This window comes from Triturus cristatus, chromosome 6 (assembly GCF_964204655.1).
Source record: "Triturus cristatus chromosome 6, aTriCri1.1, whole genome shotgun sequence".
Classification (NCBI taxonomy): Eukaryota; Metazoa; Chordata; class Amphibia; order Caudata; family Salamandridae; genus Triturus; species Triturus cristatus.
This window is the reverse complement of record NC_140589.1, coordinates 665,670,846-665,691,898: the sequence shown is the minus strand read 5'-3', so window position 1 is coordinate 665,691,898 and position 21,053 is coordinate 665,670,846. Positions and strand designations below refer to the sequence as shown.

The window sequence follows — 21,053 nt, the reverse complement described above, 5'->3', positions numbered from 1 at the left end:
CACGTGGGTTTTAAGCTGGTTCTTGCCCACCGGGTGGTTGTGCAGGACAATTTGAGACACTAGGGCTTGCAAACTGACCCTGACAGGCCCAGATTAGCCTGCAGGACAATAGGGGAGAGGTCTGAAAGTGTGCCCTTTAGTATTGAAGTCCTGCAGACAACGGGGAACAAGGAGATGGCCATCAGGAAATAATCCAACCGTGATCGCATGCCATGAACTGGGGACAAGTATGTGTATTCCCGGCCCGTCAGATGCAAAAGACGCCATGCATTGCGAAGGCCATGATCAGCCCAAAGATCTCCTAGGATGGCTCTGTCCGCATTATTGGATACATCAATTTGATCGGTGCTGTCCATGACCGCATCCTGGGCCAGGTTACAATCCCAAACTATAAGGATGCTAGCGGTATCTATCTGCCAACAAACTGTTCTAAGATTTTGAGTTCTATCTTGCAATCTGTGCTGGGTTTGGGAGGCCTTATTGATTATGTATAACTTTGGTTGAAGATCATTCGGATAAGGTCCTAACAGGATTTGTACTTCATCGTGTAGCTGCGTAATTGGAACAGCTAGTGCCAAATAAGGTCTAGTATTTGCCCCTCCGCACATACTTGTCTGCGCTATAATCCGGTTGTCCTGTTGACCTATCCTGACTCAAGGCTTCAAACTAAGCAAAGTACATACAGTGTGATTTAGATGGGAAGGAATGTCACAGCTCAAGGCTGACTAAAAGACAGTGGAATTTACATATCCCAAAAACCTTTGGCTCACCATGTGATTAGACAAAAAAAATTAAAAACTAAAAATCTAAATTAATATTTTATTCACATTCTTCCCACACTAGATTATATTCAATCTTAGGAAACTGCCTTCATGGAACCCTGAGGTCTGTTAGGTGCGGGAGATACAGACTTAATGTGGGGAGGTGTAGAAGACTGTGAGGTAGGAAGGGAGAGACAAAAGACGGCCAAGGCATGCTCACCAGCTTGTGGATTTCACATTCTAGGTTCTGGATGCAGTCTAGCTTCCGCTTGCGGCAGCGCTGGGCGGCGATCCTGTTCTTGCTGCGGCGGCGGATGTCATGGATGAACTCGAGCTGTTCCGAGGTCAGCTTATGCATCTTTATCATCATCTGGAAGTCGTTCCTTGGAAGATCTGTGATTTGATCAACGGGAAAGGGGAGTTTCACCTACACAAAAAGAGATCAGGAAAAAGATAAGAGAAATAAAGATGCACTTTGCGCCCACCATGATGGGCTCTCAAACAACAATTGTCTTATTCAGGGAAGTGCCTTCAGCAAAAAAGCTGTAACCTACTTTTTAATTCTCTTTTTTGTTTTCAGGAAAAGGCAACAAGTGTGTTAGTTGTGTTTCAGAACAATTTTTTCTAGGTGTGCTCTAGTTAGTACTGTGCGAATAGGCTAAAATTTTAATGAGTAGCAAGAGTAATTCCTGCAAGAAAAACTGGATTTTACTCATGCTCAGTGAGAGTGACAATCAGTGTGAAAACTGAGACTCTCATGATACTTTTAATTTGCAAGACCCTTATTTTCACCTTTTAATTGTGAGCATTCTTGACCTGTGTACCTGACAGACTAACAGCTGCTAAACACAACCAGTTTCACAGTTGCCACAAATTCATGCTCGAACCAACTCTCCTTTGAGATAAAACTATGATGTTGGCATAGCATAAGGTAAACAAGAAATTATGCATGCTATGAGGTTATGGTCACATATTAAAAATTACACACAGGCCAAACTCTACCGACCAATAAAGTGGAGAGAAAAACCCTGAAAATACATCTTTTATAGAAGACCTTTGAAACAGGGTGACCTGGACACACAATTTTAGCATTTTGCTTATTGCCCAGATGATGAGTCAAGCATTAATATACTGGTAACGCCCAAACTATTGTCTGCAGCCATCCTAGTGCTGGGACAGCAAAGTACCACAAAATATGAAGGAAAAAACACAAACCCACAAGCAAACATCAGCTGGACAAACATAGCATAGCAAACACCTCAACAAAACCGAGTTTTCAGCTTTCCTAGAAAAATCTGGTGGCAGGTGGTTTGGCAAAGATCAATGTAATCTTTAGGCTCAAGGATCCGAAACGACGTGACCCTCATTGGGCCTTGAGAAAACGAGTGCTTTAGAGCAATGATAGGGATCTTTATCTAAAGAGCCTGCGTCCAAAGACAGGGTGAGATCAGGGAAAACGGGAGCTTTGGGCTCTTAGACAGGAGGCCCCATGGACCAAGCGGAGGACCTTGAACTAGATACACTGTCTAACCGACAGCCAGTGCAAAGCACTGTGGGCTTCAGATATAGGACTGAATCTCTGAAACCCAACCACAAGGCTCATATAGGCATGTTTAGATCCTCTGCAACTTGCCAATTTAAAAGTCTATTATAATCAGATAAAGGGCTCTGTCATACGCAGGTTGAGGTAAGATGACCGAGCTGATGACTCCTGTCCCCTTGTCCTGTGGAAGAAAGGGTGCGATTGTCATGGAGACTTTTAGCGCCAAAAAGATCATGTCTATGTTTCTGGATCTGGATATTAAATGAGAGGTCCTGGTAACACCAGCGCGAAGAAGTTATGCTGTTGGCACTGGGCTAGGGAGCAACCAGAGGTGAAGGATAGAGGCCCTCCAAGCACAGGGACTATCACAGAAAATTTAAACTTTAGTTTTATCAATATCCAACTTAAAAAAGTGAATCCATGCTTTTACAACCATTAGACAATCTCTGATGGACAGGGGATCGGGTCAAATTGGATTACAAAACTTGACAAATATCTTGCTGTTTCAGCAGAGGACAACAGGTTAAAATCAAAACTCCAGATCAGCTCTCTTGAAGGTTGAACATAAATGTTGAAAAGAATCTGACAGAAGGAGGACCCTTACTGAACTCCTCACCACACCAGCCAGGCCCTGGGCCAGTATAGGGTCAGGGAGAGAGCTTGAGAGCACTATTAAAAGAATATGAACCAATTTAAGGCTGAATCAGCCAAGACAGTCCTCATCATAAGATTGACCAGGATGGAGAGGTCGACCGAAACAAAAGAAGTGGAGCGGTCCAGCAGCAAGAGGGCAGGCAGGACAACAAGATCTCTAGTTTGAGTCAGTGGCAGTGGACAATGTTACCTTGGGTGCTGTGTTCTGTCTGCAAACCTGCTTGAGTCTAGCCAAGGAGATAACGAGAATCCAGGCTAAGTGCAAGCCTATTAGCAAGGAAATCCGCCATGTTCTTTTAGAAAAAAGACAGGATGAGATCGTCTGGTCTAAAGATCTTAAGATCCTTGGGACTGAAGGCAGTTTTCGGCTAATGATGCCCTTTATACAGAAGCAGCGACATGCCCAGAACTAAATAGGCATTTGTTAGCCTCACAGAGAATAGATGTGAGAGATGGGTCAAGTGACATAAGAACAGTTGGGAGACAGTCCACTTTGCAACCACCCTCTCCCAAACTATTCACCGCTACCAGTGGAGGCACCTAAATAGTTTACCTGCAGCTTGTTTCAAGCTGAATCCTTGTCCCTTCCTCCCCCTTAGACAATGTGGTTCTAGATCACTAGCCCCTGTTTCATCCTTCCCTTGCTGCTTGTTTTCTTTTTAGGTCGAACCTGGGGAGCACGTGCTCTACTCTTCGAGGCATGCTGTATTGGATTATGGACTTGAAGCCCCACCAACTATCCACCCATATTTGTCATTGACTTGTGCCACTGTCCTTCATAAATGCTGGCTTCTGATTGGTAAATAGGCTTGTTAGTCCCTCCTTAGTACCGCCTTGTCTTCATTTGTAACCTCCCCCTGAGGACTGGCCCTTTTACTTCGGTTGTTACACATTATGTCTTATTTACTCCGTAAGCACTATTTTCTTTTATGCGTTTCTCTTACTGCAGGCACAACATGCTTTCCTGCAACATTCAGGGTGCCATGGGAGCTTTCACAGGGCACTTTTACAAAAAAAAAAAAAAACATTTGTTTACCAACTTGCCAAATGCTTTTTTTTAGTAAAAGCGCCCCATACCGCGCTTTCACTTTAATAGCGGCCGCGGACCTTTCTTTAGACACGACTTGTCTGAAGAAAGGGGTGTGGCCTCTATTAACGTGAAAGCCAGCATGGGGCGCTTGTAAGCAGCAAGCATTTGCAAAGCCATAGGTATCGCATTTTAGAAACTTTGACCTATTGGTATTGTAAATAACAATGCCTTTTATTATTACAGGTTTTTTAAACACATAACTAAAAGGCATTGTCATTAACAATTGCAAATACTTATTAGGAGTTGGTGGGAGTAGGGGTGATTATCTGTTTATTGTTTCCTGTAGGTTCCTACCTTTGGGACTATGTCATACATTCGGAGGCCTTCGTGCTTGTTCTATCGTTACTCAGCTTCTGATTGTTGCTGTTCCGTACTTTCTGTTTTATATTTCTTGTAAATGTTAAATAAAAAGATTTGCAACAAGAATAGCTGGGAGGCATAAGGGTATTCAGCTGGAAACCAACACGGAGCATAATTGTTTATATAAAGCAGGATTTCTTTTTCTAGCTTTCCAATTTTGATTACACCACATAATGAGTGCAAGCAGTACACAAACACTGATTTGTCCCCCTATTTATTTAAATTTTTTTGTAGACAAAACTTGTCCAATTAAAATATGACAAAAAAGTAATTATTAATAAACAAAAGTTTAACTTCAGTTCATCAAACTAAATATTAGTGATTTTGTGGGATTTTTAACTGACTAAGCACTTGAAAACCCTGCCATTACTACCTGGCTTAGACTAAAGTCCGTTTTTGAAGTATTTGTACAAAAGCAGAATATCTGATTTTTTTAAATAAAGTTTCTCAAAATGTGCATTTTAAGTTCAACTTTGACATACCTCTCCTTTAAAGTGCTATGCATCGTTCGGCACTATGGTGCCAATAGACGGATCTTTGGGTCATAAGTCATTTAAATTGATGTTTAAGACTTCTTTGACTTTGGCCGGAGACACGGGTGACTAAAAAGAAGCTCATAACATCAGTGCAAAACTTTAGCAGGATAGAGCTGTGGGTGGGGGGATTAATGGAGCAACAAGACTATGGGAAGGAGAGGGGGAATGGAGAGAACAATGGGGATAAGTATGGATGGATAGAGAGAAGCAAGGATGGTTGACAGAGGATGGATGCATTTTTTTAGATCGCTCAGTGTCATTTGAGATAGGGTATTTTATTTTAAAGGCCACCTCCTTGGGCTCAAGCAATCAGACAGTTCGTTGTCATGCGGCCCAATGCCTGCCGTCTTGTGGAAACACCTCAAGGAATAGGACAATAGGCTAATAAGAACATTTTGTTGCAGACTGGAAATGATGCAACGTCTGCCGGTGCACCCAGCTTGGATGCACGTGGTAGCCTGTACGCAACCTATCTTTTGCTGTGAGACAGTAAAATGGGTCATCGTTAACAACATAAACATCATTAGAGTAGAAATGCAAAGTGCATTTCACACATTCAAAATACATGCAGCAGCTGTGTGAAAAGAACTCAAAATATTTTCCTCAGCTGTACCGCTTCTCGCTCGTTGAACAATCCAGCGCCGTCATGTGCTACTTTAACAAAAACACACGGTGGCGCTACACACCCATTTCACAGGACTGAACAAAATGGAAATGTTTGACGCCAGCTGCAGGACACAGTAGTCGAGGGTGTCAGACGCAGCGGGGAGATAGAAAATCCGGTCACAGTACATGTTACAGAAAGCGTTGTAGAAGCCACTTAGAACTACCTGTGCTTTTTATACCCTCCAGTAGTCGACCCCCTGCCATCAGTGCTTACAATCGCCCACATCCTACAAGGAAATGTCACCATCTCCCCCTGTACACCCATTCCTTCTGTTTCTTCACCTCCACTCCTTCCTCCCAGACTGATCTTTAGGTCTCACAATGACCTTCTGAAATGACAAGGCAAATGGGAAACCATGTCCCACCAGCTACTATTTCACACTCCCCCCAGAAATCAGCCCTTACTTCAATCAACTTAAGAGTTCTCTGCCACAATTCGGTGCTTAATTTGCAAAACAAAATTAAGTGCCAGGGCCTTCTTTCGAAAGGCCACTGCAGCCTGCACCACCCATAGTCTGCAAGCGCTGCCAATGGAAGTACCCACATAACACCTAACCATCGCACTCCTACAAGTGTGACAATTCAGACTATTTCAGGCCACAAAAAGCCATAAGAATGGCATGAAAGGCTGTATTATTCATTTTCAATGTATATTGACTAAATTAAGAGGGCTGCTGTTCTCATCTCACAATTGAAAAGACACACCACCATGTGGTGGACTGTCAATAGAGCCGGTGCCGACAATTAAGTGCCGGTGCCGAGCACCGGAAACCACCTGCACAAATTAAGCACTGCAACAATTCCATCGCCTGCATCTCCATCGGTCCCCTCCTGACTTACTCACTCACCAATTATACATGCTGACATCAGTGATGTTATCAATTATGTTATTTCAGATGTTGTCAGTGATGTAATCAATGATGTCATTGAACAAGCTGTGAGTGATGAAATATGTCATAAGCAGTACATGGCAGAAGTTATATTTAGATCAGTTAACTATAATTGGTGAATTTCACAGTTTTTTTAGTTTAAAATGTCATAAGCATTACATGGCAGAAGTTATATTTAGATCAGTTAACTATAATTGGTGAATTTCACAGTTTTTTTAGTTTAAAATGTTTTAACTGACTCTTTGATCTTTGTTTTTTCAGTGAATTTCTGAGGTTTTTAAATATAAAAGTAAAATATCATTTCCAGACGTAACTATAACGTCACTTTACCCTTCATTTTTTTCAGTGAATTTCTAGGCTTTAGTTTAACTTAAAAAAAGTCATTATTATCACTTCTAACTAAAGCAGCACTTTAACCTTTGTTTTTTTCCTAGGGTTTTTTAACTTAAAGGAAGATATTACTACTATTCCTAACTGTGAATAATTAGGCTTTGGCTATATAAGGAAGTGTGGGTATGTTTGGCGAGTGGGCTCTCCATGAGGAGCGGAACAGAGAGCCCACATAATGGGGCCTGGGTGTCTGGAGGGGGAGTGTCCCTCCCAGTATACCTCTGCACAGGGTGATAGATGGCTGTGCACGGTAGGGTTTGGTGAGTGACTGTCTTCTTTGTGAAGACCTCAGTACAGGGTGAAGGCTGCCCGTATTGGGGTTTGGTGAGGAGGCAGGGGTGCAGCTCAATTTTGACTACACCTTTACATGTCACTATGACATAATATAAATTGTGCACTTGGAAAATGGTTCTACTGTGGTCTAACAACATTAGAATAGAAGTTGCACTTGACATTATTACTAAAGTGCATTCACTGTAGGATTAGCAAATCTACCCACTCTATGTGCCTTAAACTGTATTAAAAGAGATATTAATAAACCATCCTTACTAAGTAGAAATGTACTCACTATAAAGGCGAATTCGATTAACATAATGTGCACCTTAATACATTAAATGATTGTTACTGTTCAGATGTCTGAGTAGAAACTGTCTTCACTTTATGAAACTTCATTTATATTAGAAACAAAGATAATTTATGTAATGTGTACACTACAGTTTCGTAAATTGCATTAAAATGTAGTTCCTAAACATATACGTACACATTTTAAGATTTTACTGTATGCCACATGTAATATGAATCTAATCTACTGACTTTATATTAATTTGTGGTTAAATGTGCACATGTATATTAAATGTGCACCACTGAGTTAATACTTTAAGTTGTCTTTAGTAGGCTTATTTACCATGCTACACAAAATACTTTTTTTCATTTTCTGGTAACATGACATTTCTTGCAGGTATTCACATGCATTGGTAGTTTAAGAATATATACAGTACAGTACTGCTGATAGAAGGAGAGGGCCTGAGAAGAAGACCTTCACAAAAGAACCTGGAGAGACAGAGCGTTAAATGAAAGGCCTATTCAGCAATGTTACAACCTAACCTGAGTGTGAGAGGACAATGTTGTTCCCGTGTCGAGTGTGAGATCTTTAGCAAATGTTGCCGTCTGCAACGTGAAAATGGAAGAAGACAATAGTACCCCTGATGATGCACACAGAGGGGTGTTTCTCTCATGATCCTGATAGAAATAACTGTTGTTCAGACCATCTGAGGCTACCACACTTTCCTTTGAATTTTGAGGGGTTTAGACCTCTATGCTTCCCATTGATTCTTTCCTAAGTGTGGCTTAGGCTAACACGTATTCCCTGACTCAAGAAGACTCTTAACCGAGCCTCTAAAAGGCTCACACCTTGCTACTCAAAACTTCCTGCCCTGTTCTATTTTTTCCCTTATGAAGATTTTTGAGATACTCTGGATTCAAAAACAATCCTCTTAGCTTGGACTCTGATTTAGGTGATTTAGATTTACTCATGTATAGAAGAGAAAATATGAGAGAGTTCTCTGAGCATCAGACACTTTTGTTAATCATTTATATTGCTGTGACCGAACTCCTTGTTTGGTTAATACTGGTATGCCTAAACTTCTTTAGGAGGCTAGGTTTTCCAGTTGTTACTCTGTATCTTTAAAGCATGGTGCTAAGAGTTGTGTACCTCAACTTGTTTGCTAATTTGTAGTACATTTCTTAATTATAGTTACCGATTCCTAGTCTTCATTGTGTAGCCAGATGGGTTACACTTTTAATTGAAATTGATTGATGTAATGTGAACTTCCATCACCTCTATGAGCGGAAAATAAAAGGTCCATTGGAGGAAGAATGATAAGAGGGTTGGGCCAAAACGCTGCATCAATTGCTTCTCTATGAAAACATCTGTATAGGGCGAAGGCTGCGTGTAGTAGGGAACTTCCCAGCTAACACAGCTTCCGTGTGGTGAGGGACTGGCTTGCCCTTGAAGACCTCTGTACAGGATGAATGAAGTTTGTACATAGTAGGGTTTGATGAGGGACTATCACACTGCTTTACCTGCAAAACTAAACGAAAAGGAAGTATTTTAACAGCTATCTGACTAAATCTCAATTCTTTCTGACCAATAACAATTGATCTCACTTAGGGCTCAACTATTTATGAATGACTGTATGATAGAATGAATAAAGTTTTATTGCACACAGGTACTCAGAGAGCGTTCCAGCACTGAACAGACTCGCACTCTTTTAATATCCTTCAACCCCCCTAGCTTTCTTGCACTGTCATATAGTTTTACTGGCTACAACTACGCAAATGACACCCAAATCCTCTTACAACTTTCGGTCTTCCAACTACAACTGAAAAACCCTGCGATCGTTCACTGAATTACAACTTAACATGAACCACTTACAAGCAATACAGAAATCCTGACCTGTGGCACTAGACCCAACTTTGATCTGGCCTCTCAATGACCCATGGTATTGGGTCCGCTGAATCTATCCCCTGAACACACTCCAAAAGATTCAATTGACCAATAAGACTCCTGCTGCAAATATGTCTAAGCGTTCACATAACAACATCACCAGAAGGACTTCACTGGTTACCAGCGACTCACCCAATCTTCTTCATCGTCCTATGAAGGTGACTTTGAGGTGCACAACCAGCAAGATAGCGGCAAGCGTTTGATATTCCTGTATCGCAGACCACCCTTCCAAAGAACATGCCAACCTCCAGTGGTCCTGTGCATCCTTGATCAAGGAGAGCTGCTAGAACAAGGGGGCACCAAACAGTGGAGTTGGGAGATACAGTGAGGAGACAATGAGAATCGGCAAGAGTGGGAGTGCCTCTTAGAAACTTAACTCCTCTCCTGGGGGCCACCTCGCGTTTGGTGTGCCACACAGCTGGGAGTCATTGAGCCCTCCAAATTGAGTAGCCGGACACCTCCAATGCACGGTGACTCTCTATGTTATGTACTGTACCCAGCAAATAAAATAGTGGCGGACATCATGAAACATCTGTCTTGAGTGATCTTCCACTTTAAGATACAGTCCCATGCTGCTAGTTTTCATGAACTAGTAAAAGTTGGAGATTCTTGGAGCTGAGTTAGTCTTGAGTGGAACAAGCTGTAAACACAGTGACTGGATGAAATAAGGACTCTGAATAAGGGCAGTCCAGTGTCTCACCGGATAGCTTGGTCCGGTCTCTGTTTTCCCTCAAGGTGCTCATGAATTCAACAGGCCTCATGCTTGGCACAGCGACCTGTTGGCTCCTACAGTTAGATGTTCCAAGGACTAACCCAGTGGGCTGCAGGCAAAACTTCAGATCTGAACCCATACTGAGTCTACAGGTGAATTTGTACTGTTATGGGGAGATCAATCCGACTTCCAACTCAAAGATAATTTGCTAACAGTCTGAGGGCCTCATCACCTAAAATGAGATACTATTGTCAGAAATGTCCTCCAGTGTTGTGATCCAAAAACAGAGGACCACTGTTGCAATTGTAAACAGCAAGGGGTTGAAGAATGCCACAAACATGTACTAGTTATTATTATTATTATTTTTTTGAGTGAGTGAGCCACCTGCATAAACGATTTAGGAGGTATTTGTGTTGGGTCTCTCTTTTCTGCTGCTGTGATCAATAGCCCATATTTAATAGACCTATGTCCTGGACAACCTGGAGCATAAGTGTAAAGAGGCCAATCTTCATTTCACACGCTAGGACATTATAGAGCAACATAAAGCCACTCACTGATGATATTGTGGAATCAGAATAAGAAGCACTATGAACTTCTAAAACACGGCCTCAGGTACGTTTGCGCAGCAGAAGAACAGTGACGTCAGAAATGAGCGAACTTACAATTAAGGACAGGGGCCAATGTTCCACCGGGGCACACATAGCTACAGAGGATCTACTCAGCTGCTTACAATCCTGAAGACTGACACTAAAAACGAGATCTTATCAGCAATATAATCCATCAAGTCAGAAATTAATAAATGTATGAAGCAATTGAAAGCGGAGTTAAGTTACCTAGATCAAAAGGTGGATGACGATAAAGAGGCTTATAACGTTTTATCCATGATGCGCAACAAAATCAAAGTGAAATTGTGAGACTCTGCAGGCGTCCTTTCCGATGACCTTCAATAAGCGTGAATATTGGAGAACTGACTCTGGATAACAAAGGCTGGGAAAAATGGGGCTTTCTGCTACAGATATTTGCCCAAATGTTAATGGACATTTAAGATATACTTCTTAGACAGAGTACATAGTGTGGGCCCCTCTGATGAATATAAAACCTAGGTGCTAAAGACACTGTAAAGAAGTTCGATGTTTATCAATTCAAAGAGTAAAGACAGTTTGAGAACTGGATTACGTTTCATTTTAGTAACAGATGCTTTGTATCTACTATGATGTCACACCCTCCAGATCCCAGAAGAGAGCTCAACTGAGCCGATTCCCTGATATCCTGATGAGCATAAAGTGAAATACAAGTAGATCTTCGCCTTCATCCTGTTGTTGTGTGCAACAGTAAATCCTACCGAACTTCACATCTGGGGAAGCACTGCGCATCCCTCATATACACTTTGAATACAAGCCCTCATCAACTTTTGTGCCGAAAGGGTGGATACCATTTGTATAGAGGTTCTAAATGAAGACAAGGAAGGTGACAATAATCTACAGCTGAAAAACACAGAGGGATTTATTATTAGGTTCATGTTTAAAGATAACTGTATTTGTTTCTCTGATTTTGACTAATGCCATATTAAGTACCTACTCAGCCAGACTGACTGGTGTTTGCAGTGATTGTGAGTAGTATAGTAGGTGGGTGCAAGTGAAGATCTCTCCACCAGAACGGGGCAAGAAGGTCATGGTGCCATTTGTCTCACTACCATACATCTTTTTTTGGATGATGTTTTTTAGGGGATGGAATTGGGGAAAATGGATGAGTTTGATATTGCAGAGTTATGAATTCCCTTGTACACCCATGGTTTCGGGCCTCTAGATGGTCAACCATGAAACTTCCCGCGACCTCTTGTGTCAGCAAGTACAGTAGTTCGAACTGCAACCTTTAATGCTAATCGTCTATAATCCCCGAACGAAAGAGTGTGCTCTCTAAAATATCTGAAGGACTGAACACCGATATTTCTTCCATCTACATCATACATTTTCTCAGAGAAAGAATTAATGATAAATTTTGATGAAACTGAGATTTTCAGTTGAACTACTCTGCGAGTGCCCGCCAAAACACATGGATATAAATGACCTATTCTTGCTTTTACTGCTAGTATTGCTTCTGACTAATTTAACATTTCACAGAGCTAGATAAGAAACAGAGATACCTGTTTACAAAAAAAATGGAGAGTCAAACTAAGCTGTTATCAATAACCTCATGGAAGGTGTCTGAGATACAAAGCAGGTAGGGACAAAACTGTGGTCAACTAGGATTACATATTGTTGGAACTGGGCCTTAAGTTGGAAGATAAACCACCATAAGCTTCCGTAGTTAAGTGTTGTACTCAAATAATGACACTGAAGCCTTGAATTATTATGAGTAATTTAAAGACACTGGGGTAGAAGACATGCTGCTTGGTATATTCAACCCTGCATCACACCTCGCCAGATGCAGGAGAGAACCATCCCTGAGGTCCCTACTCAAACGTTTGCTAGCTTATTTTTCTGAGAGCTCGAGATATCTCCACAACTTGAATTTATTTTGGTGCAACGGGTGAGTTGCTCATGCAAGCATGTAATTGCAGTACTAACCAAGCTTGTTATTAATTTTCAAGTGTAAAATTCAATGAAGATATTTGTTTTAATCAATGACATCATGGAAAGTCAATGGAATGAAGAATTTGATTAAACATTGGAAAGTACTAGCCTATCAATTTTGTATCAAACGCATTTCAATGAGTTTGAATAAGAAAAGCTAAAATACAATGGGTTGTGTATGAGGACCACAACTGCTTTACATTCATCTAAAAAAGTTTTATCTTTTTGTTCAAATAAAAAAAGCTGAATTTCAAAATCAATATGATAAGACATATGGAAGGACGATATTTAGCTGCTAGTTACACGTCCGATTTGTAAACAGGATTTCGTCCAGGAAGAGGCAAAGAATGTGCCCTCATCGCCATCTGGGATGACCTTAAAAACACAGAAGACGGGGTCACTGAACTACCTCTCGTGGACCTTTCAGCTGCCTTCGAAACAGTTGACCATGAAACTCTAATCCAAAGACTCTACAAAGGCAGCATAGTGGGGACTGCACTTGACTGGGTCACATACTACCTACAAAACAGGACAAATGTCATCTATACTCCCCTGTCTTGAGGGGAATACATTGGTTTACGGTTGCCAGAAGAGCCACCTTCAAGAGGCTTTGTATCACCCACAAAGCAATACATGGAACAGGACCACTTTGATCCAGGAATAAAATCACCAAATACATACAACAAAGGAACATCAGCTCAAGACTGCACATATGGAACTTTATGCAATACAATTTTAAATCTGTCTATTATTTTCCTTATAAATGTATACCCTTGCTATGTAGTTATGTATGTACATATTTATTACTTTACTCCTACAGAGGAAAGAAAGAGAGAAAGAAAGACAACCTCAGAAAACCTTTTAATACCCTCCAATGCACTACTCTATATATCATCCTATACCACTCTCAATATATACTCTACTTCCACTCTCTGACTCATCCCACATGTCATTCTACTACTTTGATCTCCCTAAGTTCCTTTCTTGATACTTCCCTCCTCTATCCCTCCTTGACTCACTCGAACCTCATTTTACTACTATGATCTCCCGAATAACACTATCTAGACTCTTCCCTCGTCTATGCCTCCTTTATCCTATTCAATCAAACTAACAGACTCATATGTTTATTGCTCAAATTAACAATTTATATTTCCCTATACTAATCCACCATTAATCCTTTGTGTTCCGGAGTAGTGTGCTACTCACTGAAAAGCACTTCAATGCCTTGGCAAAGGTAGTAAGCGCTATATAAATACTGTTACAATTACAATATATAAATGATAGTAAAATAAGAGTGGTAAACATTTACTATCAAAAAGTAACTCAAAGTCTTTGTCTAACACATCAAGAAGAAAATTGGCTGCTTTTTTGGTGGAAATTATAATTATCGTACATCATTTTAACCTTCTTTTGGACTCCTTGTTAGATAGAAGTGCCCAAGTACAAATCAGAGATCAGAAGAATATGCCAGCAGGGAAGATATTGATGGCAGAAGGCCATCTGATTGATACGTGTAGATCAGACATACCAAAAGAGAGAGAGAATGCATTTTATTCCATGGCACACAGCCGCTACTCTTGTGTAGACCATATTTTATGGAACAAATATATTTTAGAAATGGCAGACATAAATAAGACAGAAGTAAACATGTAGCAGATATGGTGCGATACAAATGAAGATCGTCCTGGGTTCTGCTTCCATATCTAAGTACACATGGAAGCTCTATGAATCATCAATGGGAAATGAAACATTAACACCAAAAAATTAGCAAGAAACAGTTTAGACATTGAGAATGAAACATCAGTGAAAAAAGTTTACCATTGCTTGGAAAAACCTTAAAATCTTCATAAAATCTTATGCAAGTAAGATTGTAATAGCTTATGCCTCGAGAAAGAGAGACTTGGAAAAGTTGCACAACGACTTGCCATCATTTAGAAAAATATTTCAATTAATGACTCCCAGATGGCACTGGAAGGAGGAAACTGACACAAATAAAACTTGAAAAAGGAAAATAATATACCAGAATGCAGCCTTCGCGTGGAAGACTGTTTGCTCATAAGGTGAATAAATTATCGAACTCCTAAACAGCCACGATGAAAGGAGCCAACTCATAACTAAAAACAGAGACGCTGGTGGCGAATTTTACAGGTTTTCCAATTAACTGCATAACTCCAATGTGCGCAATGATCGATTTATTCGTTCTTTCCTTAAAAACAGACTCAACAGGACGTGAGTGGATTGAGAAAAAGAAGGGAACGTGAAATGTATGGAAAAGTCAATCATGTGGTTATGTAATGGATAAGAATGATGACATTATAAACAGCTCAATGAGGCACAGGAAGCCTACATCAAAAATGCACGAGGAGCAGGAAATGCCGTGATTTACTTACAGTGAAAGATGCAGGTATAACTAAAGAGACTTTGTGCAACAACAGTTTAAATCTTTTATACTAAATGCCACATACCCATGGATTGGTTTTAGTTACACAAAGTGGGTAATTATAATGACAGCCTTGTTGTACCCCCTGAAAAAGGAACGTAAAGAGGTTTGAAACGCGATGTGGGCTGGTTAGCTAAATACATACAACACCGAGTTAGAATATCCTAATTTGGACTTTAGAACATGTTGAAAAACCATTGGAAGGTCATGCAAATATGTCCAAAGTGAGGTTAATAATTTAGGGAAAAATGAGTATCAGAGATTTAAATTAATAAATTAAATAAGAATAAATAAACATTTTGGAACATGTTTTAGAAGATTTCAATCTAAAAAAAGAGCAAAAGCAGTGCAGGGGGGCACCAAGCGGATAAGTAGGTGCATTCCAACATTCCTTGAGGAATTACTCACACCTGCTTTTGATGATACTGATCACAACATGTTGGAAGCTAATATTATCGATGTGGAAGGTAAAGGAGCATCCACCATCCTATGGTTTGGCAACCCTTTGGAGCTCTGTTTTTTCGAGGAGGTTTTTATAAGACTTAAAAAAAAAATTGTTCATTCCTATGTCAAGTTTACAATGAGAACAAAGGTGGAAGAATATTACACATTTAAATGAAAAGCTCGTTTACGTCAATTCCTAAAACAAAACTATCCGTGTGAGAAGAGGGGTTAAGTTATAGAACAGACTGCTAGAAACCTGATGCTTAGAATTAGATTAAATGATTAGGTTTGGTTGTTGCTGACAGTAAAGGTTGTCCTACATTACAGAGGCGATGAAGATGTTTACTCAGAGTGTGGAAGGAACTCAAGCACTTCAAGTGTGGGTTTGACCATTGAGAAAACCCGAAGTACTAAATCTAACTGTGGCACATTGACTTGGGTGTGCAATGTGGCGTCTCTATCTACTAGACCAGTCAGGGTGCTTTTAGCTCTCCCTCTGTGTCTATGCATGTGAGGGGAATGGGTGACCCCTTTTCCCTGCACATTGACCACTTTTTTTCTTGACATTAGCCCTTTCTGTCGCTTTGTTTTTCTGCCCCTTTCCCCCACCAGCTTTATTTTTGCTGATGTACATCATTCACAATCCTCTCTTTTTTAAGGTCGCTGTTAAAGGAATGTTGCAGGCGCTTGAAAACCATCTGCATTTCTAAAGAATTGCTGTAAGTTTCTGTGTGCATTTGAAAGATTTTTCCAGGCCTACCTTTTGCCACTTAAAGCGAGCTCCGCAAACACAACAAAAATGATGGATGGAGCGCTGAAGCTTTTCAACCACTCACCCCCAGTCATTCTCAGACATTGCCTGTTTAAAACCCATTTGGTATTGGGTCAGGCTACGGACGATAGAAGAACTAGAGCCATATAGAGATTGCCTTAGGGTGATACTGGCTAACAATCGAGCACACACAATCCCCCGGCTTGTGCATGGAATTTGATTCCAGCTTTTTGATGTTTCTATGGGTTTTTTCCCCGTTTCTGGATGTTCAAATGTGAATTTTCTCACAAAATCGTTGTTGATATTTTGGATTCCCATACCTCGTATTCTCGTAATTGGTTTTCCTAATAACTCATATACACACAAATAATGATTGTACTTAGGACCCTGCAGTACAAGGGTGCAGGAAACTCAAATGCATCCCATTTAGGAAGCAGCAGCACTACCATTATTTGGCCATTTCACCACTCTGGGGAATTAGCACTCCAAATCTCGAACACATCACAGATTTTGCAGCTATTATCTGTGCTGCGAGGAATACGGAAGAGTGGATGAACACGGTTATAAACTTTCTCCATAAAGTAAATTATCTCTGGTCTCTGCTCTGAATAGTGATTCTCCCCAGAAAAGAAAATTGTTGTCATACAAGAAAAATGCTTTCAATTTACTTTGAAAGGTGGAGTTGAAAAATGAGGCCGGAATAAGCAAGTAAGATTATTTTTAACTTGGAATTGTGGTCTGAAAACGTCTTATCCTCTTATGGGAGTGTTACTTTTGCAGCTTTTCTTCTGCATACCATCAATCCCAGAACGGGCACAGCTGTACGATTTTGTATAGGGATTATTAGGGCTTTCATTTAATCGAGAACACACTATGGGCTGGGCACATAATATGAAATGTGTATCTGTCAGAAACGTGCAGGAAATAAGGTGTCATCACACTTTTGCTGCTGATATGGTCACTTGTCTTTAAGTTATTTGCCATAGCGATGGCTACTCTCTTAACTGGATGAAATATTTAAAGGTTAATTTTGGGGGACAGTGCTCCGAGTCCATAAAGGCATTACAATAAGGCAGTTTGGCATTAAATATGCAACCCCTGCCATGATCGGCTGGAGACTGTTAAGAATAAGTTAGAGAACAACCTCATCCCCATTTTTACAAACAAGTATAACATAATCAAACGAATTTGGAAGTGAACGGACATTGCTGCCTTCAAAATAACACCTAGTCTTTTGACTACACCAAGACAGTAGTGAGTAGCTCTAATAATTTGTAGTCCTAGATGCAATATTCTGCTCCGCTCGCAGAGTTTTTCCTACTCCGCTTAGAGCCCTGAATTCTGAAAAACTCTGGGTAGCGGAGCGTTTCCTCTCTCGTAGCTCGAGCGCGAGTGAGGAAAATCCAATGCAAGACTCCTTCCAGATGACATTTCTCAATGTGGGAGGTCGTGGCAAGTTGTTACCGCTCGCGCTGAGAAATCTGTTGTGTTGCTCGCGTTGAGGAAGCTGTCGCTTGAGTAGAACATCTACTCGAGCAGCAGAAAGAAGCTGCACCCTCTTTCGCCGCGCGTGGTGCCATTCGTGCTGATTTTACAGCGAGGGACAAACTTATGTTGCTAAATATCAGCATGAGCAGCGCAACTTACCTCACTCCACCGCTTGTGCAACTCCTCGGAGCGCTGCAGTTTTTTGTCACTTCACGGAGTTCCGCATGGTGGAACTCCACAAACCCCCGCCCAGGCCTATTCATTTGCTATTTCTTTGGTTATCATTAAATACTAGGGTTGAGAGAAATTGTAATTAACATCATTCAGCGTTGGTGAAATTTCGAATTTTGTGGGGGAAGTGCATAGCTACCTAATTTTGCCTAGGAACAACTTAATTAAGATTTTTCCCATCGCTGCAGTCGGATGTCCTACCAACGTGGACAGGAAATCGGTATGCAGGAATTTATGTTTTGCCTATGTCACCTGAGTGGCTGCGGGGAAACACAATGGTTGCCACTCAGCCATACACTTTTCTCTGTTCCTTAAAAGCCTGTCCTTCGACATCCAGCAGCCAGGACGGAGATTCAACGTAGCACCGCATAAGAAAAGGTTACCTGTTGACTCTCTTGGCCTGGAGTAGGAAATTTCATGGTGCAATGCAATGCCCTTTTTAGGTTTGATTTTTTTACCCACGTGGTTCAAGAAGCTAGATAATTTAAAAAGACATTTGAAAGGTTGGGAGGTCTTTGCATCTATGCCGACAATGAGTTCATGCATGCCTTTGTTCTTACTTTGAGCTGCTGTTGGCAAAACCGCAACCAGACAAAGCTTGGTTTTGTTGTCTGAGCAGTCTACTCACTTCAGGCCTTTTACACAACCTCCCTGCCGCTGACCTTTGGCATCATTCCCTATTCACCTGTGGAACTTCCCCTATCAGACAGGTTACGTAACTCTTCCACTGTAATAGGGCAGACTTTGCACAAGTCCAGCACACCGTGTCAGAAGAACTGCCAGAGAAAACAGTGTCTGTGGTTAAGGGAAGATTGACCTTAGACCTGGTGATGTGGCTCTTTTTTTCGCTGGGAAACATTTGCTAATTTTTAGGTATTTGGTGACTGTGCTGACCTACCTTTTCGAACAACTTTCAGTGCCAAAATCAAAAAATCCGTCTGAAAATAAATCAGTTTATTTCTACATTAAGAAATTATGCTAGAGCTTCGAAAACTGGAGGCTTGTTGGCCCCTGTGCATTCAAGGAACATTGTTATTTGAAGTAATATGCTTCACATAAAATTCCAACTACCTGTTGGAAAAACTTAAATTGATTAAAATGCTCTGCTAGGAAAAGTAAATGTTTATTACTAATCCAAAATGACTCTATAGTCATCATTTCTACAGCTGGAAAGTAGCCAAGAAGAAGAACACACCCTCAGGATATATTTAAATTCATGTGGATTCCGTAGTTGCTAACGTTGGAAATTGAGCCCATCAGCTGTTTTTAAATGTATGAAAATGTTAATCTAGTAAAACGAGCTTTTTTTCTTATGCAAAATAAAGACACATTATTTAGCAGTGACTGGAAATTGCTAAAGCGAGGACTCCGAGATCTAGAAAGGAAAAATGAGTCGTCTAATGCTGAGTTTCTGTTAATCTTGTTTGTAAATCCATAAAAAAAAGGTTCAGTTAGTTAATGTGCCCTAGCCAGAGAACTGTGGGCAGGCAGGGCCAAATCAGACTTTCATTCTTTCAAGGTCAATAAAACGAGCACCTCTGAACTAAATTACAGAAGAACCTGCTATCTACTGCACAGCAAAAAAGACTTCATGTTAATTTGCTGTTGCCTTCACTAGAAAAAGTCAAGGGTCTAACAATTTATGTTTGGCGATGTAAGTCGGCTGCAGTTTGAGAGAAGGTTCACTGATAAGCTTAGAGACTTGTGGCGTTATTGCAATCTCGATGAGCCTAAATTCCTTTATCAAAGCCCTGTTGGTGCTGCCAAAGAGTGCCCCTTTACTCCCGCTAAGGTTTGATCTAAACCATAGGCAATTCTCAGACATTGCCTGTTTAAAACCCATTTTGTATTGGGTCAGGCTATGGACGATAGTAGTACTAGAGCCATATAGAGATTGCCTTAGGGAGATACTGGCTAACCACTGAGCACACAAAATTCCCTGGCTTGCGTATGTAAACACCTGGTTTACTAGGCTAGGATTGAGAGAGTACTGGCTCTCCCCTACTACAATCCAAAGCTGCGCCCAAGATACTGCTAATACTCATTATTGGGAATTAGTGTTTTGTTACAAAGTTTCATCAGTGGCTTCCGGAAGCTTAAAATACTCTTACCTTTCCTTAAAATGTGCCCCTGAAATTGAGGAATTCATTAATTACATTAATATGCCATCCTTACGAGCCCTTTTTTTAATTAAATTTAGGCTAGGGGTTTTGCCAATATCCTCCTTGACTAGTTCATGGTCTAAAAATGTTACTGGCTCTACCCTATGTCCCATGGGATGTAACGACATGGAAAATGACGAACATCTATTATTTTTCGGCAGTGCTTATGTAAATCAGCATGCCCATTGGATTGCTCCTCTCAGTCAGCTATTTGGACTTGCAAACAGAGACTATGCACTAAGTGTCTGCAAGTCAGATAATAGGAACAGTATTGTGTACTCAATCTCAAAGTACTGAAGTTCAATTTGGCATATTAGGGCGAAACTTACTGGTGAGAACGTATGGTTATAAGGCCATATTTTTTTATTCTACTAACGTTTTTCGCCGATTTTATGCACTATGTGTATGAAGCTGGCTCTGTATATACTATACCAAAGTGAGGTATAGTGTGCACAGAGTCCAGTGGAACCCCAAAGGTAGGCAGAGGTAAAGTTAGATAGAACCTTACTCTCTATTTGTGGCCGTGTGGTCGAGCAGTAAGGCAGTATCAGAGGACATTGTTAAGCATTTGTTGTACACACTCAGTCAGCAAATGAATTCACACACTCAAAGACTTAGTTATTTTATTTTCTAGAACCAAGCAAGCCTGGCACAGGTAAGCAATAAATACTTTACAGTAGTAATGGAATTGAAATACAGTTTGAATGATAATGGTATATGCACTTTGGTTTTATTTACAGTATGGATGCAGAGAAATGCAATACTTAGTAAATGCAGTACATAAACTTGAATAGGCTTTTTAGTAAAATAGAAGGTAAGTAACTTTTGAGATTAC

General features: G+C 40.6%; 1 protein-coding gene across 1 annotated transcript in view; it reads right to left on the bottom strand.

Moving 5' to 3' along the window:
• The window catches only part of BACH2 (BACH transcriptional regulator 2), a 587,303-nt gene that overhangs the window by 28,197 nt on the left and 538,053 nt on the right, over nucleotides 1-21,053 (bottom strand). The window contains exon 6 of the mRNA XM_085611154.1: nucleotides 982-1,188. Within this exon, the coding sequence (XP_085467280.1) occupies nucleotides 982-1,188 (207 nt within the window). The remainder of the gene's footprint in view (nucleotides 1-981; nucleotides 1,189-21,053) is intronic.